The following is a 12,520-nucleotide window of genomic DNA, read 5'->3' as shown; positions in this document are numbered from 1 at the left end:
TGTTGAATTAGGGTTGCTGGAGCATGTATTGCACTATCTGAGACTTGCCTGTTGCACTTGGGTACCAACATCTCCAAGTTCTTTTGAGCTCCGATTAACCACTGTCAATACATCTGTCCTCATTAGAGTTGTCGTTAGTTGCATCTTATCATGTAACCTCTATAATATATAAATAAAAAGAAAAAACTAAGAGCATGTTAAGTCTAAGGAGACCAGTAGTCAGGAATTTGATTCATTTTTGATCACAAGAGCTACAGATGGTGGTGGAGGAATAACGTTTAATACATAAGTAAAGTCTTGATCTGGGGTGGGGATTAGAGTTGCAACATAACAAGAACACACATACTATAAGAACAACATGCATTTATATAGCATCTTTAACGTATAACAACATCCCAAAGTGCTTCACAAAGGCACAAGGAAAACTGGATGCCAAGCCAAAGAAGGAAAGATTAGGTGGGGTGAGCAAAAGCTTGATCAAAGAGGTGGATTTTAAGGGGAGTCTTAAAGAAAGAGAGGGAGGAGTAGGATAGGCAGAGCAGTTTAGGGAGGGAATTCCAGAGTGTGGAATCTAGGAGGCTAAAAGCTTGATGGGACAAAGGGAGGGGGCCCCCCCATATTGCCCATGTGGAGGTGCCTTATAGAGACACCATAGTAGTTAGATGAAACCTCGCGTATAAGTTTTATGTTATGGATGTTAGTCCAGGTTTAGTATCACCAAAAGAGTTAGCCGAGTGTCACACCGTTGTTATTTTTGATATCTGTAATCAAATGAAATCCATTGTATTGATCTTCTGCTACTATCTACTTTTTACTGGTAATAAACTTGATTTTTAGCTTGCAGCCTGAGCATATAGCCTGATCATGTTTATTCTCCTGCTATTCAAGAAGAACACAACAGGGTTCATGTGATTTCAATGAGTTAAGTATAGTAAGAAGGGTTTCTGTTAATAACAGATATTGTGCATATAAAGTCTTAGAAATGGTCTTTGGCACTGCGCATGACAGAAATATCTGGTAGAAGCCTGAAACCATAGCACTGTATTCCTCAGAATATTTTAGACCTTCCACAATAAATGTGGTTTCATTAGTGCAGTTCAATGAAGTTCACAGAACAGCACTGTAGTGATCACTTCCTGAGGACGATTCCTGCCCCCCCGCCCCCCCCCATCGGGGAAAAAAACACGAGTTGGGACTTCAGGCAAAGCTACAATTGGGTCCTTGCCAATATTTACCCCTCATCCAACATCACTAAAAACAGATTATCTGGTCATTATTTCATTGCTGTTGGTGGAACCTTGCTGTGCTCAAATTGGCTGCTGCATTTCCTACATTACAACAGTGACTACACTTCAAAAAGTACTTTATTGGCTGTAAACCACTTTGGCGCTATATATATGCAAGTCTTTCTTTTCCTTGCTTTTCCTTTCTTATTTGTTCTTTGTTACCCAGAATCTTTGGGAATAAGTTTGATTCTGATGAATGGTCTCTACCTTCACTTTGGACAGCAGCAGTTTTTCTGAAGTTTAAGTATTAGCATGGGAGATTGAATTTATGAAACACAGATTTAAATTACCACAAAGTGAAGAGGGAATCCCCGGTCTCTCCATTAACTAAACAGAAGGTTGCCAATGTATACAGCTCTTAGAAAGGAAAATATCTGAGAACAAAGTGTAGGATTTGGAGAAAAACTGTATGGTTAATTAAGTCTTTAAAACAGTCAGAGTGGGGATGAACTAACATGTGATGTTTAAGAAAAAAACACTGAGGTTGGGAAAGTACTTTGAACAAAGCAATAAATCTGCCAAATGCGGAGAATGTCAAAAAGATAAAGTAACACTTGTGGTTGGAACAGACATGCTATGTCCAAATGGAGAGAAATTTCTCTATTCAATATATTTCACACGCCACTGGCTGATCCCTGAGGTGACCAGGAATAATCCCAGGGATACCCATCTCCTTGAAAGGCTTTTGCAGTGGAACGTTTTAATTTTTTCCCTCCTGCACTACATAATGGTCCTCCGAGGCTGACCACTGAAATTTATTTTTCTTCTTCTTGTAGCATGGTTGAGACATGTCTGCTGCATCACTTAAGAAAACAGTGCATTGATTTTACACCCAAATGTTAGTGTCTGTAAACTCTTTAGTTTTTCCTTATTTAATTTAAGCTAGGTTTCAAATTTTTTTTATTGATCGCAGAAAATGTTTTTCATCACCAATCATGCATGTTCTACCTTTACCGTCCTTTTGATCAGAACCTGACATTACGTAGTTTGTTCTCATTATGGAACAGGCGAAGTTTGCAGAACATACAACATCTATCTTCACTGACCTGATTGCTGTGGAAAGTACACAGAGGGCAAAATAATTAACAATAAGTTGCATTTATCCAGTGCCTTTAACATAAAAAGAACAGCAAAGGAGGAATGGACACCGAGCCTTTGTGGGAGAGTTAAGAGGTGTCCAAATGCTTAGTAGGTGAGATGGAGGCTTCTGAGGTTGGAGCGAGAAGTAGAGAGGCGATTTCACTGAGGAAGAAGCCCTTCTTTGCCTGGGAAGTCATAGGGAGGGGAAATGGGTGAAAATTAAGTAGGGGGACCAATTTCTGGGCACAATCCCTGTGCCCGGGGCGCCCGGCAAAACCGGCATTGGGCCCCTTAAGTATGCTAATCAGGATCCTAACTCTTGTTTTAGGACCTCGATGCCAAATTCAGCAAAAACTTTGCATGCTCCGTTCAGTTTTTCTGGGTCTACAGCGGCTAATCAGTGGTCCTTAAAGGGACTGCTGGAGGCCGCCGAAGAACAAGTAAGCTTTTGGGTTTTTTTGCTTACTTTAAAGTGGAGCCAAGAGGAGCAAGAGTGCCAGTCCGCGCTCATCCCTCTCATTCGCTACTCCCCCACCCGTTCCCGATTTCCCCCCCCCCACCCCCCCCCCCCTTCCAGGACCTACCTGTGGCCGCCTCTGTGTCCGAGCTGGATGATTTTGAGAAGGCCCCAACTGGCGAGCTGCATCGAGGTGCCATTAAGACTATGGCCATGAAATTGGTTTCTGGTATGAAACCAATTTCCCGCCTATAGTCTCAGGGTAAAAAATTTTTGTTCAGTGCTGTAAATGCACAAGTTCTGGCTGTCTTGTGCATTGACATCCTGGACAGAGAGATTTAACTTCAAACAAGAGACCTATTATCCACATTCCTTAAGGATAAATGCATCCAGTGGTCATAGTCCATATTGCCTTTACAAGTTGACAGTTGTATTTGGTTCCTATGGACTTTTTTTATTCGTTCATGGGATGTGGGCTTCGCTGGCAAAGCCAGCATTTATTGCCCTATCCCTAATTGCCCTTGAGAAGCTGGTGGTGAGCCGCCTTCTTGAACCGCTGCAGTCCGTGTGGTGAAGGTTCTCCCACAGTGCTGTTAGGTAGGGAGTTCCTGGATTTTGACCCAGCGACGATGAAGGAACAGCGATATATTTCCAAGCCGGGATGGTGTGTGACTTGGAGGGGAACATGCAGGTGGTGTTGTTCCCATGTGCCTGCTGCCCTTGTCCTTCTAGGTGGTAGAGGTCGTGGGTTTTGGAGGTGTTGTCGAAGAAGCCTTGGCGAGTTGCTGCAGTGCATCCCATAGATGGTACACACTGAAGCCACGTACGCCGATGGTGAAGGGAGTGAATGTTTAGGGTGGTGGATGGGGTGCCAATCAAGTGGGCTGCTTTGTCCTGGATGGTGTCGAGCTTCTTGAGTGTTGTTGGAGCTGCACTCATCCAAGCAAGTGGAGAGTATTCCATCACACTCCTGACTTGTGCCTTGTAGATGGTGGAAAGGCTTTGGGGAGTAAGGAGGTGAGTCACTCGCCGCAGAATACCCAGCCTCTGACCTGCTCTTGTAGCCACTGTTCACTCAACAGAGGTTTTGCAATCCAGTCCCCCACTTCCCTCTCATCCTCCCCTCCCCTCCCCTCCCCTCCCCACGCCATCATTGTGGGGATAGGGCCATGGTGATAGTTTATTAATGTTAAAATAAGTGGCAAGAAGACTTGGGAATTTCAAGCCAGATTTAATTCCTGCACCCAAGAGTTGGTTCATGAAAAATTGCTGTTCCATTCATGACTCATGGTTATTCAAATTCAACCATTAAAAGTATTTGACAGAGTAGAGTGGAGTTCGATTCCATGGAAAGAGGGAGCTAAAAATAGCTTGTACAGGTCCTGAACAATGGGGTTAGTCAGATGGCCTTCATAGCCTTTTCTTGTTCCAGTCTTTATCTCATATGATCACTTGTTTATGGTCCTGCAGTTATACAGTGGCGGATTTTAATTGTGATTGGGGTTTCGGAGGAGGCGGGGCAAGAGTCAAACTCCCCCCTCCCGTCATCAATTCGCAGCCCAGGCTATTTTAACTCCTGGGCTTCATTTACATCCCGCCAGCCAGTTGCCCACTCAAAACGAGCGTAAAGAGGCAGCTGGCTGGCTGCTGACAGGCGAAAATCAGGTTTCCCGGAGGTCGCCCGCCAGTACTCCGGTAAGTGGTGGGGGGGGGAGCAGGGATGGGTTTTGGTAGGATCGTGTGGTTGGGTAGAGAGATCCTAGGGGAGCAGAGGCCCAGACTTTCCTTGTGAAGCCCGAAGGAGCACACCTAGTCCTCTTGGCCCCACTAAAGAAAGTATAACACTTACCTTACAGGGCCTGTTCTTCCTGCAGATCAGGATTCACTGAGCAGGGCAGCCACGTCAACGGTTAAAATGCCATTGTGTTCCTAATGTCATCATGGGATCCGTGTTGCAAATATTAATTTGATTCCTGCCTGACTCAGGCAGGTACCTTGTCCACTTGAAAAATGGGCGCAGTTTAGGTGGGAGTGGGTGGAAATGGAGCGGAAACAAGGCGGTAAGTTTTTGGAGGCTACTTCAGGAGGTTTGGGTTAAAATCGTCCTGATAATCTCAAACACATTCGTTGCCAGGGATTCAACTGTTTTGCTGCAGCCCCTTCGTAGCAGTCTTCATTAATGGAATTTCTTTCTGATGGTTTAGTTTCCAAAGAGATGCCCTTCGTCAACCTTGTTTGATGAACCTCTGACAGAATCCAGATCCCAAATTTTAAAAAAATTCTTATTGATGCTCACTAGATATGAGACCCTATAATCATATGCCATCCCTTTTCAAAAAAAAAACATAACAGGGAAATTGAGATCTAATGTAGTGTTTCTAGCTGCAGTGTAAGGGCCTCAGATATCATCTTGACCTGCTGATAGCTTTATGTACAAAGTAAAATATTCTGTGGCTGCACAATGTATAACACTAAGCAGGTTTGTACACTCTTGATATAAATGCAGTAATAGTATCTTGTTTGCTGGATTCCTTGAAAGACTGTCATGTCTAATGGGATCACCCATACAATCAGTGGCACTCATCATATTTATTTAACAAAATGAAGTTGTACAGATTTTTTTCCCCCGATTTTGTTTAATTGGCTACATGTGGGTTGCTGTCTCCGAAACTCCGATGGGAATAAAGTATTATTAAGTAATATAACTTCCAAATTATGATAATGTCAAGTTGTATTTGTAATGAGGACTTTTTTTTTAGCACAAACTTCCTAACTGATAAAGATGGCATTTGGCATTTAATCAGTGGCATGACTGCTGCATTTCGCAAGTCTCACAAAGATATCAAACAGGCTTGTCAAAATGAGTGAGAACAGGGATTAACATATCAGAAACCCTTAGAACTTCCAAGAGTATGCATAATTAATTGATCATGGGCTCAACATCTGAGGAGCAGAATCAGAAGATGAACCTCAGACCAGAAGAGTCCAAGAAAGTTGAGTGTAATTGTCTCCCTTCCTCACTTGAAAGTCGTGATTCCTTCTGAGGCATGGGTCCACAGGCACCCGCAGCCCTTTGGCGCCTCAGTCAGGTGACCATTCTTCATCTGAAGCCCAGACAAGCTATTCGACCACGGAGAACTTCACACCCAACACTGATCAGCATACACAAGCTTTCCAGTAGAGGTCACTGGATGACTATTAGGAGTGGGAGGCCTAGCAGTTTCTTGCTCTCCTTCCTAGGAACACTGAGGCCAGATATAGCATCCCCATTGCTGCCTGGGTTGAGACCAGCCACTGCAGTACCATTCAGGATTGAACCTGGGACCTTCCTAGTATGTATTATCTCAGTACCACACCACATGGTACACTTATCCACTGAGTCATTGGGCAGCCCCAAGAATTGTGTTTTTAATAAAAACTTTACTGGGGCGTAAAGCAACAGAAAGGAATGTGAGGCTGTCAGACTTCCAAAGAAGTGAGGCCCACATCTGTTCAGATTGTATCAAAAATGTAAAGAAATTGGACAGCAATATTATTCCAGAAAGATAAATATGTGAACATTGTGTAATAACATGATTATGCAGTGAGATCAAAATATATAATTTTAATTAAAACTGGATTGTTTTCCCAGAAAGTGCTGTAAATGCACAGCAGGTCAAATCTGAAGGACAAAATAGGTTAATAGTTTGAGTGAGATTCCTCACCTGTTCTGATGAAGATTTCCACCCGAAACACTAATCTATTTTTCTCTTTCAAATGTTGACTATGCATTTCTGCCATTTTCTGTTTTTATTTCAGATTTACAACATCTGCGATTTTCTTTTTTCTCAATCATTTTATGTTCCTTATAAATTCCTAGATGTACTTATTACTTTGTGATATTTTAAACTGATAGATTAGTCTTGTTTAAAATATAAGAATTCCATATCAAGCTTTAGGAATTTTGAAAATAATTTTTCCTTTGGCCTATAAATGTGCCATAATGTCCAAAAGTTACCATCACTGATTATATAAAACACGCAAAAGTTTTATATTGCATTTTTGCTGCAAAATAAATCATGTACAAAGTGTTAGAAATTAATATCTATCACCTTGTTGACATCAAACTATTCTTGAGTAGGAAAATCAAAATGGCCACTACAAGCCTGAGCATAAGTGGTTTCTGGGTAAACTGGGATCTTCTCGGTAACCAGAGGACACAGATTTAAGGAAATTGGCAAAAGAACCAGAAGCGACATGAGGAAAAAAATGTTTACACGGCGAGTTGTTATCTGGGATGCACTGCCTGAAAGGGTGGTGGAATCAGATTCAATAATAACTTTCAAAAGGGAATTAGATAAATACTTTGAAGTGGAAAATTTTGGAGGGCTATGGGGAAGAGCAGGGGAGTGGGGCTAATTGGATAGCTCTTTCAAAGAGCCGGCACAGGCACGATGGGTCGAATGGCCTCCTTCTGTGCTGTACGATTCTGTGATTCTCAGTTGTTCAGCCATTTTCTACTGCAGTTGTGCAGTACTTCCATCCTCCATAAATTTGAGCTCATCCAAAACTCTGCTGCCCGTATCCTAACCTGCACCAAATCACGTTCACCCGTCACCCCTGGCTCCTGGTCCGGGAACGCCTTGATTTAAAAATTCTCGTTCTTGTTTTCAAATCCCTCCATGGCCTCGCCCTCCATATCTCTGTAACCTCTTCCAGCTTTACAACCCTCTGGGATCACTGCACTCCCCCAATTCTTGCTTCTTGCACATCCCTGATTTTAATTGCTCCAACATTGGTGGCCATGCCTTCAGCTATCCAGGCCCTACGCTCTGGGATTCCCTCCCTAAACCTCTCTGCCTTTCTACACCTCTCTCCTCCTTTAATATGCCCCTTAAAACCTATCTGTTTGACCAGGCTTTTAGTCACTTGTCCTAATATCTCATGTGGCTCAATGTCATATTTTGTTTGATAACGCTTCTGTGAAGCGCCTTAGGACATTTTGCTATGTTAAAGACATTATATAAATGTAAGTTGTTGTACAGAGCTGGATGAACAGACTTTTCAACATTTATACTCGTTAAGTGGCTCATTAGCTCCTTGAGAAGCTTTACATCCAATGTAATTGGCTGCTATTTTTTTGCTATCACTGATAAAATCGCATTCTCATGAATAACATGTTTCAAAAATGTTTGTTCCTGCAATTTATTAGTAGTTCATTAATATCAACAAAAAAGGTATTTTGACTATTTCTGGGGAAAAAAAGGAATTTTGGCTCCATTAGTATTAACAAGAACTAAAAGTAACACCCTTATAATTCACTGGTCATTTTGTTTATAATTAAACTTTCAACCTTGCCACTTGGCTGCCAATGCTAGTCTTATTTAGATTTTGCTGTGCGTTATACAATAATCCAGCACAATCAGTACCATCACACTGCCAATGGGATTGTGATTGTTAGGAACTCTGTGTCCTTGTCTGTGACCCTTTCATTTGTTCCTCATTCTTACAGTTGTGTATAAATTTGGCAAGCTGCACAAAACATAGTTTCCTTCTTTTGATGCTGACGCATTTCTGATTGTTTTTTTGCTTATGCCTCATTAGATTTTCCCAGCACTCATCGTGAGGCTTTTATTCACCAGGGAGCTGCAGTATGTTTGTATTAGAAAACTGTTTCCTAATGTGGTTTTGATGGAACAGTCGTTTAAGATATGATATCTAGTTGGGTTTTACTAATGGAGTTCCTGCTCTTCTCTGAAAATTCCTATTATACAGACACTGCTGCATCTGCATCTTTATCAGCCTGAAAAGTACTTTACATTCAGGATATCCTCTGACAAGTAACTAATTCTCTAGCATATTTTTTTTTCATAGGGATATGTCGATCTATTGGAGTGAGCAATTTCCTCATTTCTCATTTAGAGCAGCTGAAGGAAGATTGTGACCTCATCCCACATGTCAATCAGGTGAGTGGCTGCAGCATTCGAAGTATATTTAATAAAGGAGCATAAGCAAGCATGAAATGAGAAAAAGCCAGTCATCCTGTCAAGCTCGCTCCTGTCACAGACTACGTACAATCTATCCTATGATACAGTCTATTTAATTTCTTGAGGAAGTTTTGCATATAAACTCCCCGATCCTCGAGCAAAATGTCTGAATATTTATCTATCCCTAAATCTCAGCCATTCAGCCCTGACCCATTGTCGCCTACAGACTACACCTGAAAATTATGCCACATATGCATTTTTTAAAAATAAACTCATTAAGGAAACATTTTTGCTCTTGATCTACATTACAGATCTCCAAGCCAATCAATTCCTGTGGTCACTGGGAAATGACAGGTGGCCACAATGCCAACCTTTTCCCTGCACATGTGGAGTTACAGACTTCTGTAAATATCAGCATTAGCTTGCTGTCCAAGTATACGTAGGAGAGCTCTGGTCGCCTGTCTACCCCATTGGGATAGAGGTACTTTCAAAGGCAGCATGGTGACTCATTTGTAACCATGTGACTTTTCATTTCAGAAATATTTTGCCTACGGTTTTATACTGTTATTTAGGTAATTAAAAAATAAGCATATTCTACTGAGTTACCCCATAATCCTTTCAGGTTATTAAAGACATCAGTACACTTACTGGTGGATTTCAGGCGCCCCTTGTTACCATGTTGAACAGCTGGTTAGAGGCAGTCTGGAAGCAGACATTTTGTGTAGCGCTGCCGCCTTACATAATGTGAAGTTCTGCTTCAGTACCGTCGTGAATCAGGAGTGTTGACCATAGCTCACTGCTGGTATTCAATCATTCTAAAGTATGAAACACTGCAAAAGGCATGACTGAGAGATGCTATACCAATAAGGATATCTCCCTTGCTAACTTCTAGGATTCGGGAAATTCAGTCAAAAGTACTTTTTTAAGAACCCAAAAAATGACTATGCAAAGCTATCCCTATTATAGTAGCTGAAACATAGAAAGCACCATTGGTTATGTAGAATGTGCTTGTGATGGACAGGGAGTTCAGTCACATTTCAAATGAAAAGTAAGTATTTATTTTTAATATCTATTTATTTATGACGTGTCTCACCTTAAATTTGAATACTGAAAGCTGAGAGAAAATCTCAGTTCTCTGTGTCTCTCTGCTAACTTGTTTCTTCCTATGCTGGAGAGAGTACACATTCCTATCTGGTATATAAAATGTCACTTCAAAGGCAGTTGGTCACCGCTGTTCAGATGGAAGGCTTAATCAGGGTTATTTGCCAAGCTCATTTAATTAACAGAATAATTTAATATTGTTAACCTGGTTGCCAGAGACTGAGCTAAACCAGCTTGATTGTTTGTCACATCAAGGAGTCCTGCTAGCAAGCAAGGTGGTAGTGGTTGTTGGAGGCCAATCATCTCAGCCCCAGGACATAGCTGCAGGAGTGGGGATGTTCGCTGATGATTTCACAGTGTTCAGTTCCATTCGCAACCCCACAGATAATGAAACAGTCCATGCCCACATGCAGCAAGACCCGGATAACATCCAGGCTTGGGCTGATAAGTGGCAAGTAACATTTGTGCCAGACAATGACCATCTCCAACAAGAGAGAGCCTAACCATCTCCCCTTGACATTCAGTGGCATTACCATCATGGAATTCCCCACCATCAACATCCTGGGGGTCAGCATTGGCCAGAAACTTAACTGGACCAGCCAGATAAATACTGTGGCTACAAGAGCACGTCAGAGGCTGGGTATTCTGTGGCGAGTGACTCACCTCCTGACTCCCCAAGCCTTTCCACCATCGACAAGGCACAAGTCAGGAGTGTGATGGAATACTCTCCGTTTGCCTGGATGAGTGCTGCTCCAACAACACTCCAGAAGGCTCGACACCTTTCAGGACAAAGCAGCCCACTTGATTGGCACCCTATCCACCACCTTAAACGTTTACTCCCTTCACCACCGGCGCATTGTGGCTGTAGTGCGTATCATCTACAAGATGCACTAAAGCAACTCGTCAAGGCTTTTTCAACAGCACTTCCCAAACCCGCGACCTCTACCACCTAGAAGAACAAGGGCAGCGGGCTTATGGGAACACCACCACCTGTATGTTCCCCTCCAAGTCACACACCATCCTGACTTGGAAATATATCGCAGGTCCTTCATCGTCACTGGGTCAAAATCCTGGAACTCCCTACCTAAATGCACTCTGGGAGTACCTTCACCACACGGACTGTAGCGGTTCAAGAAGGCGGCTCACCACCACCTTCTCAAGGGCAATTAGGAATGGACAATAAATGCTGGCCTTGCCACCGGCACCCACATCCCATGAATGAATTTTTAAAAAAAGGCTGCCACAACTTGGCTTTGTCCTGACAACAGATGAAAAATTGTAGGGCAGCTCCTGAGGGACTTGGGTCCTGATCCTTTGGCATCCACCGTATCCAACAGCGGGCAATTTTGAGGGTATGCGTGACAGCTTTCTCCCATCAAAATAGAGACTGGAGACATCATGTTGGTAAATTAAGCCTCACATATAAGTTATGTCTGGTTTTAGTAGTACTAAGACAGTAAGTGAAGTCACATTTATTATTATCTTTTATTACCTGAGGAGGTGTAAGTCAAAAGTTCTGTAAACAAGTGAAATCTGCTATACTGATTTCCATTACTGTATATGTTATACTTTTAATAAATGTCAGCCGTGGCTCAGTTGGTAGCACTCTCGCCACTGAGTCAGCATGATGTGGGTTCAAGTCCCACTCCAGAGACTTGAGCACATAATCCAGGCTGTGACTTTTGTGCATTACTGAGGGAGTGCTGCACTGTCAGAGGTGCCGGCTTTTGGATGAAACGTTAAACCGAGGCTCCGTCTGCCCTCTCAGGTGGGCGCAAGAGATCCCATGGCACTTTTTGAAGAAGAGCAGGGGAGTTCTCCCCGGTGTCCTGGCCAATATTTATCCTTCAACCAACATCACTAAAACAGATTATCTGTTCATTTATTTCATTGCTATTTGTGGAAGCTTGCTGCGCGTAAATTAGCTGTCGAGTTTCCTGCATTACAACAGTGACGGCACTTCAAAAAACAAAAGTACTTAATTGGATACAAAGTGCTTTGGGAGGTAGTGAAAGGCGCTATATAAACACAAGTCTTTCTTTTAAACCCGATTTTTAGTTCATAGCCCAAGTTGCATAGTCTGATAGTGTGTTTATTCTTCTGCTATCCAAAGACTAGGAGAACATGAGGGCTTGTGTCAATTCAGTGAGCTAATTACAGTAATGAAGGTTTTTGTTCAATCCCTGGGCAACAGTACATTACCAGATTTTGGGGGTAGAAAGTCACATTTCAGTTCATAGGGTGTGAGGGTTCACTTATGAGAGTAATGCTTGGTGCTCAGCTCATTAGGCATTATCAAGTGAAGAAAGAGTACCCAAAACTCGGCTGTCCTAAAAGATCAGAAAGCTCATCCCATTTCACTAGAACACAATCCACAATAATAGTCAGGCCCCAGTTAGTAAAGCTCACTTTCTCTAAATTAGTGCACACATCACAGCTGGATTAACGGAATTTTCAGAATTTATATTTGTTAAGTGGTTTGTTTGCTCCTTGGGAAGCTTTGTGATTCGCTAGTTATCTGTCGTTGCAATTAATGAAACCTTGCCTGATGCAAAATCACCTGCTGTTTTGGTTTTTTTTTATTCGTTCATGGGATGTGGCCGTCGCTGGCGAGGCCAGCATTTATTGCC

The 12,520-nt window shown here is 42.4% G+C and overlaps 1 protein-coding gene across 3 annotated transcripts in view; it reads left to right on the top strand.

Moving 5' to 3' along the window:
* The window catches only part of zgc:110366 (uncharacterized protein LOC550476 homolog), a 111,147-nt gene that overhangs the window by 73,896 nt on the left and 24,731 nt on the right, over window positions 1-12,520 (top strand). For all 3 annotated transcript variants that reach the window (XM_067990576.1, XM_067990578.1, XM_067990577.1), the window contains exon 4: window positions 8,677-8,768. In XM_067990576.1, the coding sequence (XP_067846677.1) occupies window positions 8,677-8,768 (92 nt within the window). The remainder of the gene's footprint in view (window positions 1-8,676; window positions 8,769-12,520) is intronic.

The sequence above is a fragment of the Heptranchias perlo genome, chromosome 9 (genome assembly GCF_035084215.1).
Source record: "Heptranchias perlo isolate sHepPer1 chromosome 9, sHepPer1.hap1, whole genome shotgun sequence".
In the NCBI taxonomy this organism is placed as follows: domain Eukaryota; kingdom Metazoa; phylum Chordata; class Chondrichthyes; order Hexanchiformes; family Hexanchidae; genus Heptranchias; species Heptranchias perlo.
Note: the sequence above shows the minus strand (reverse complement) of the source record. Positions and strands in the feature narration are given on the sequence as shown.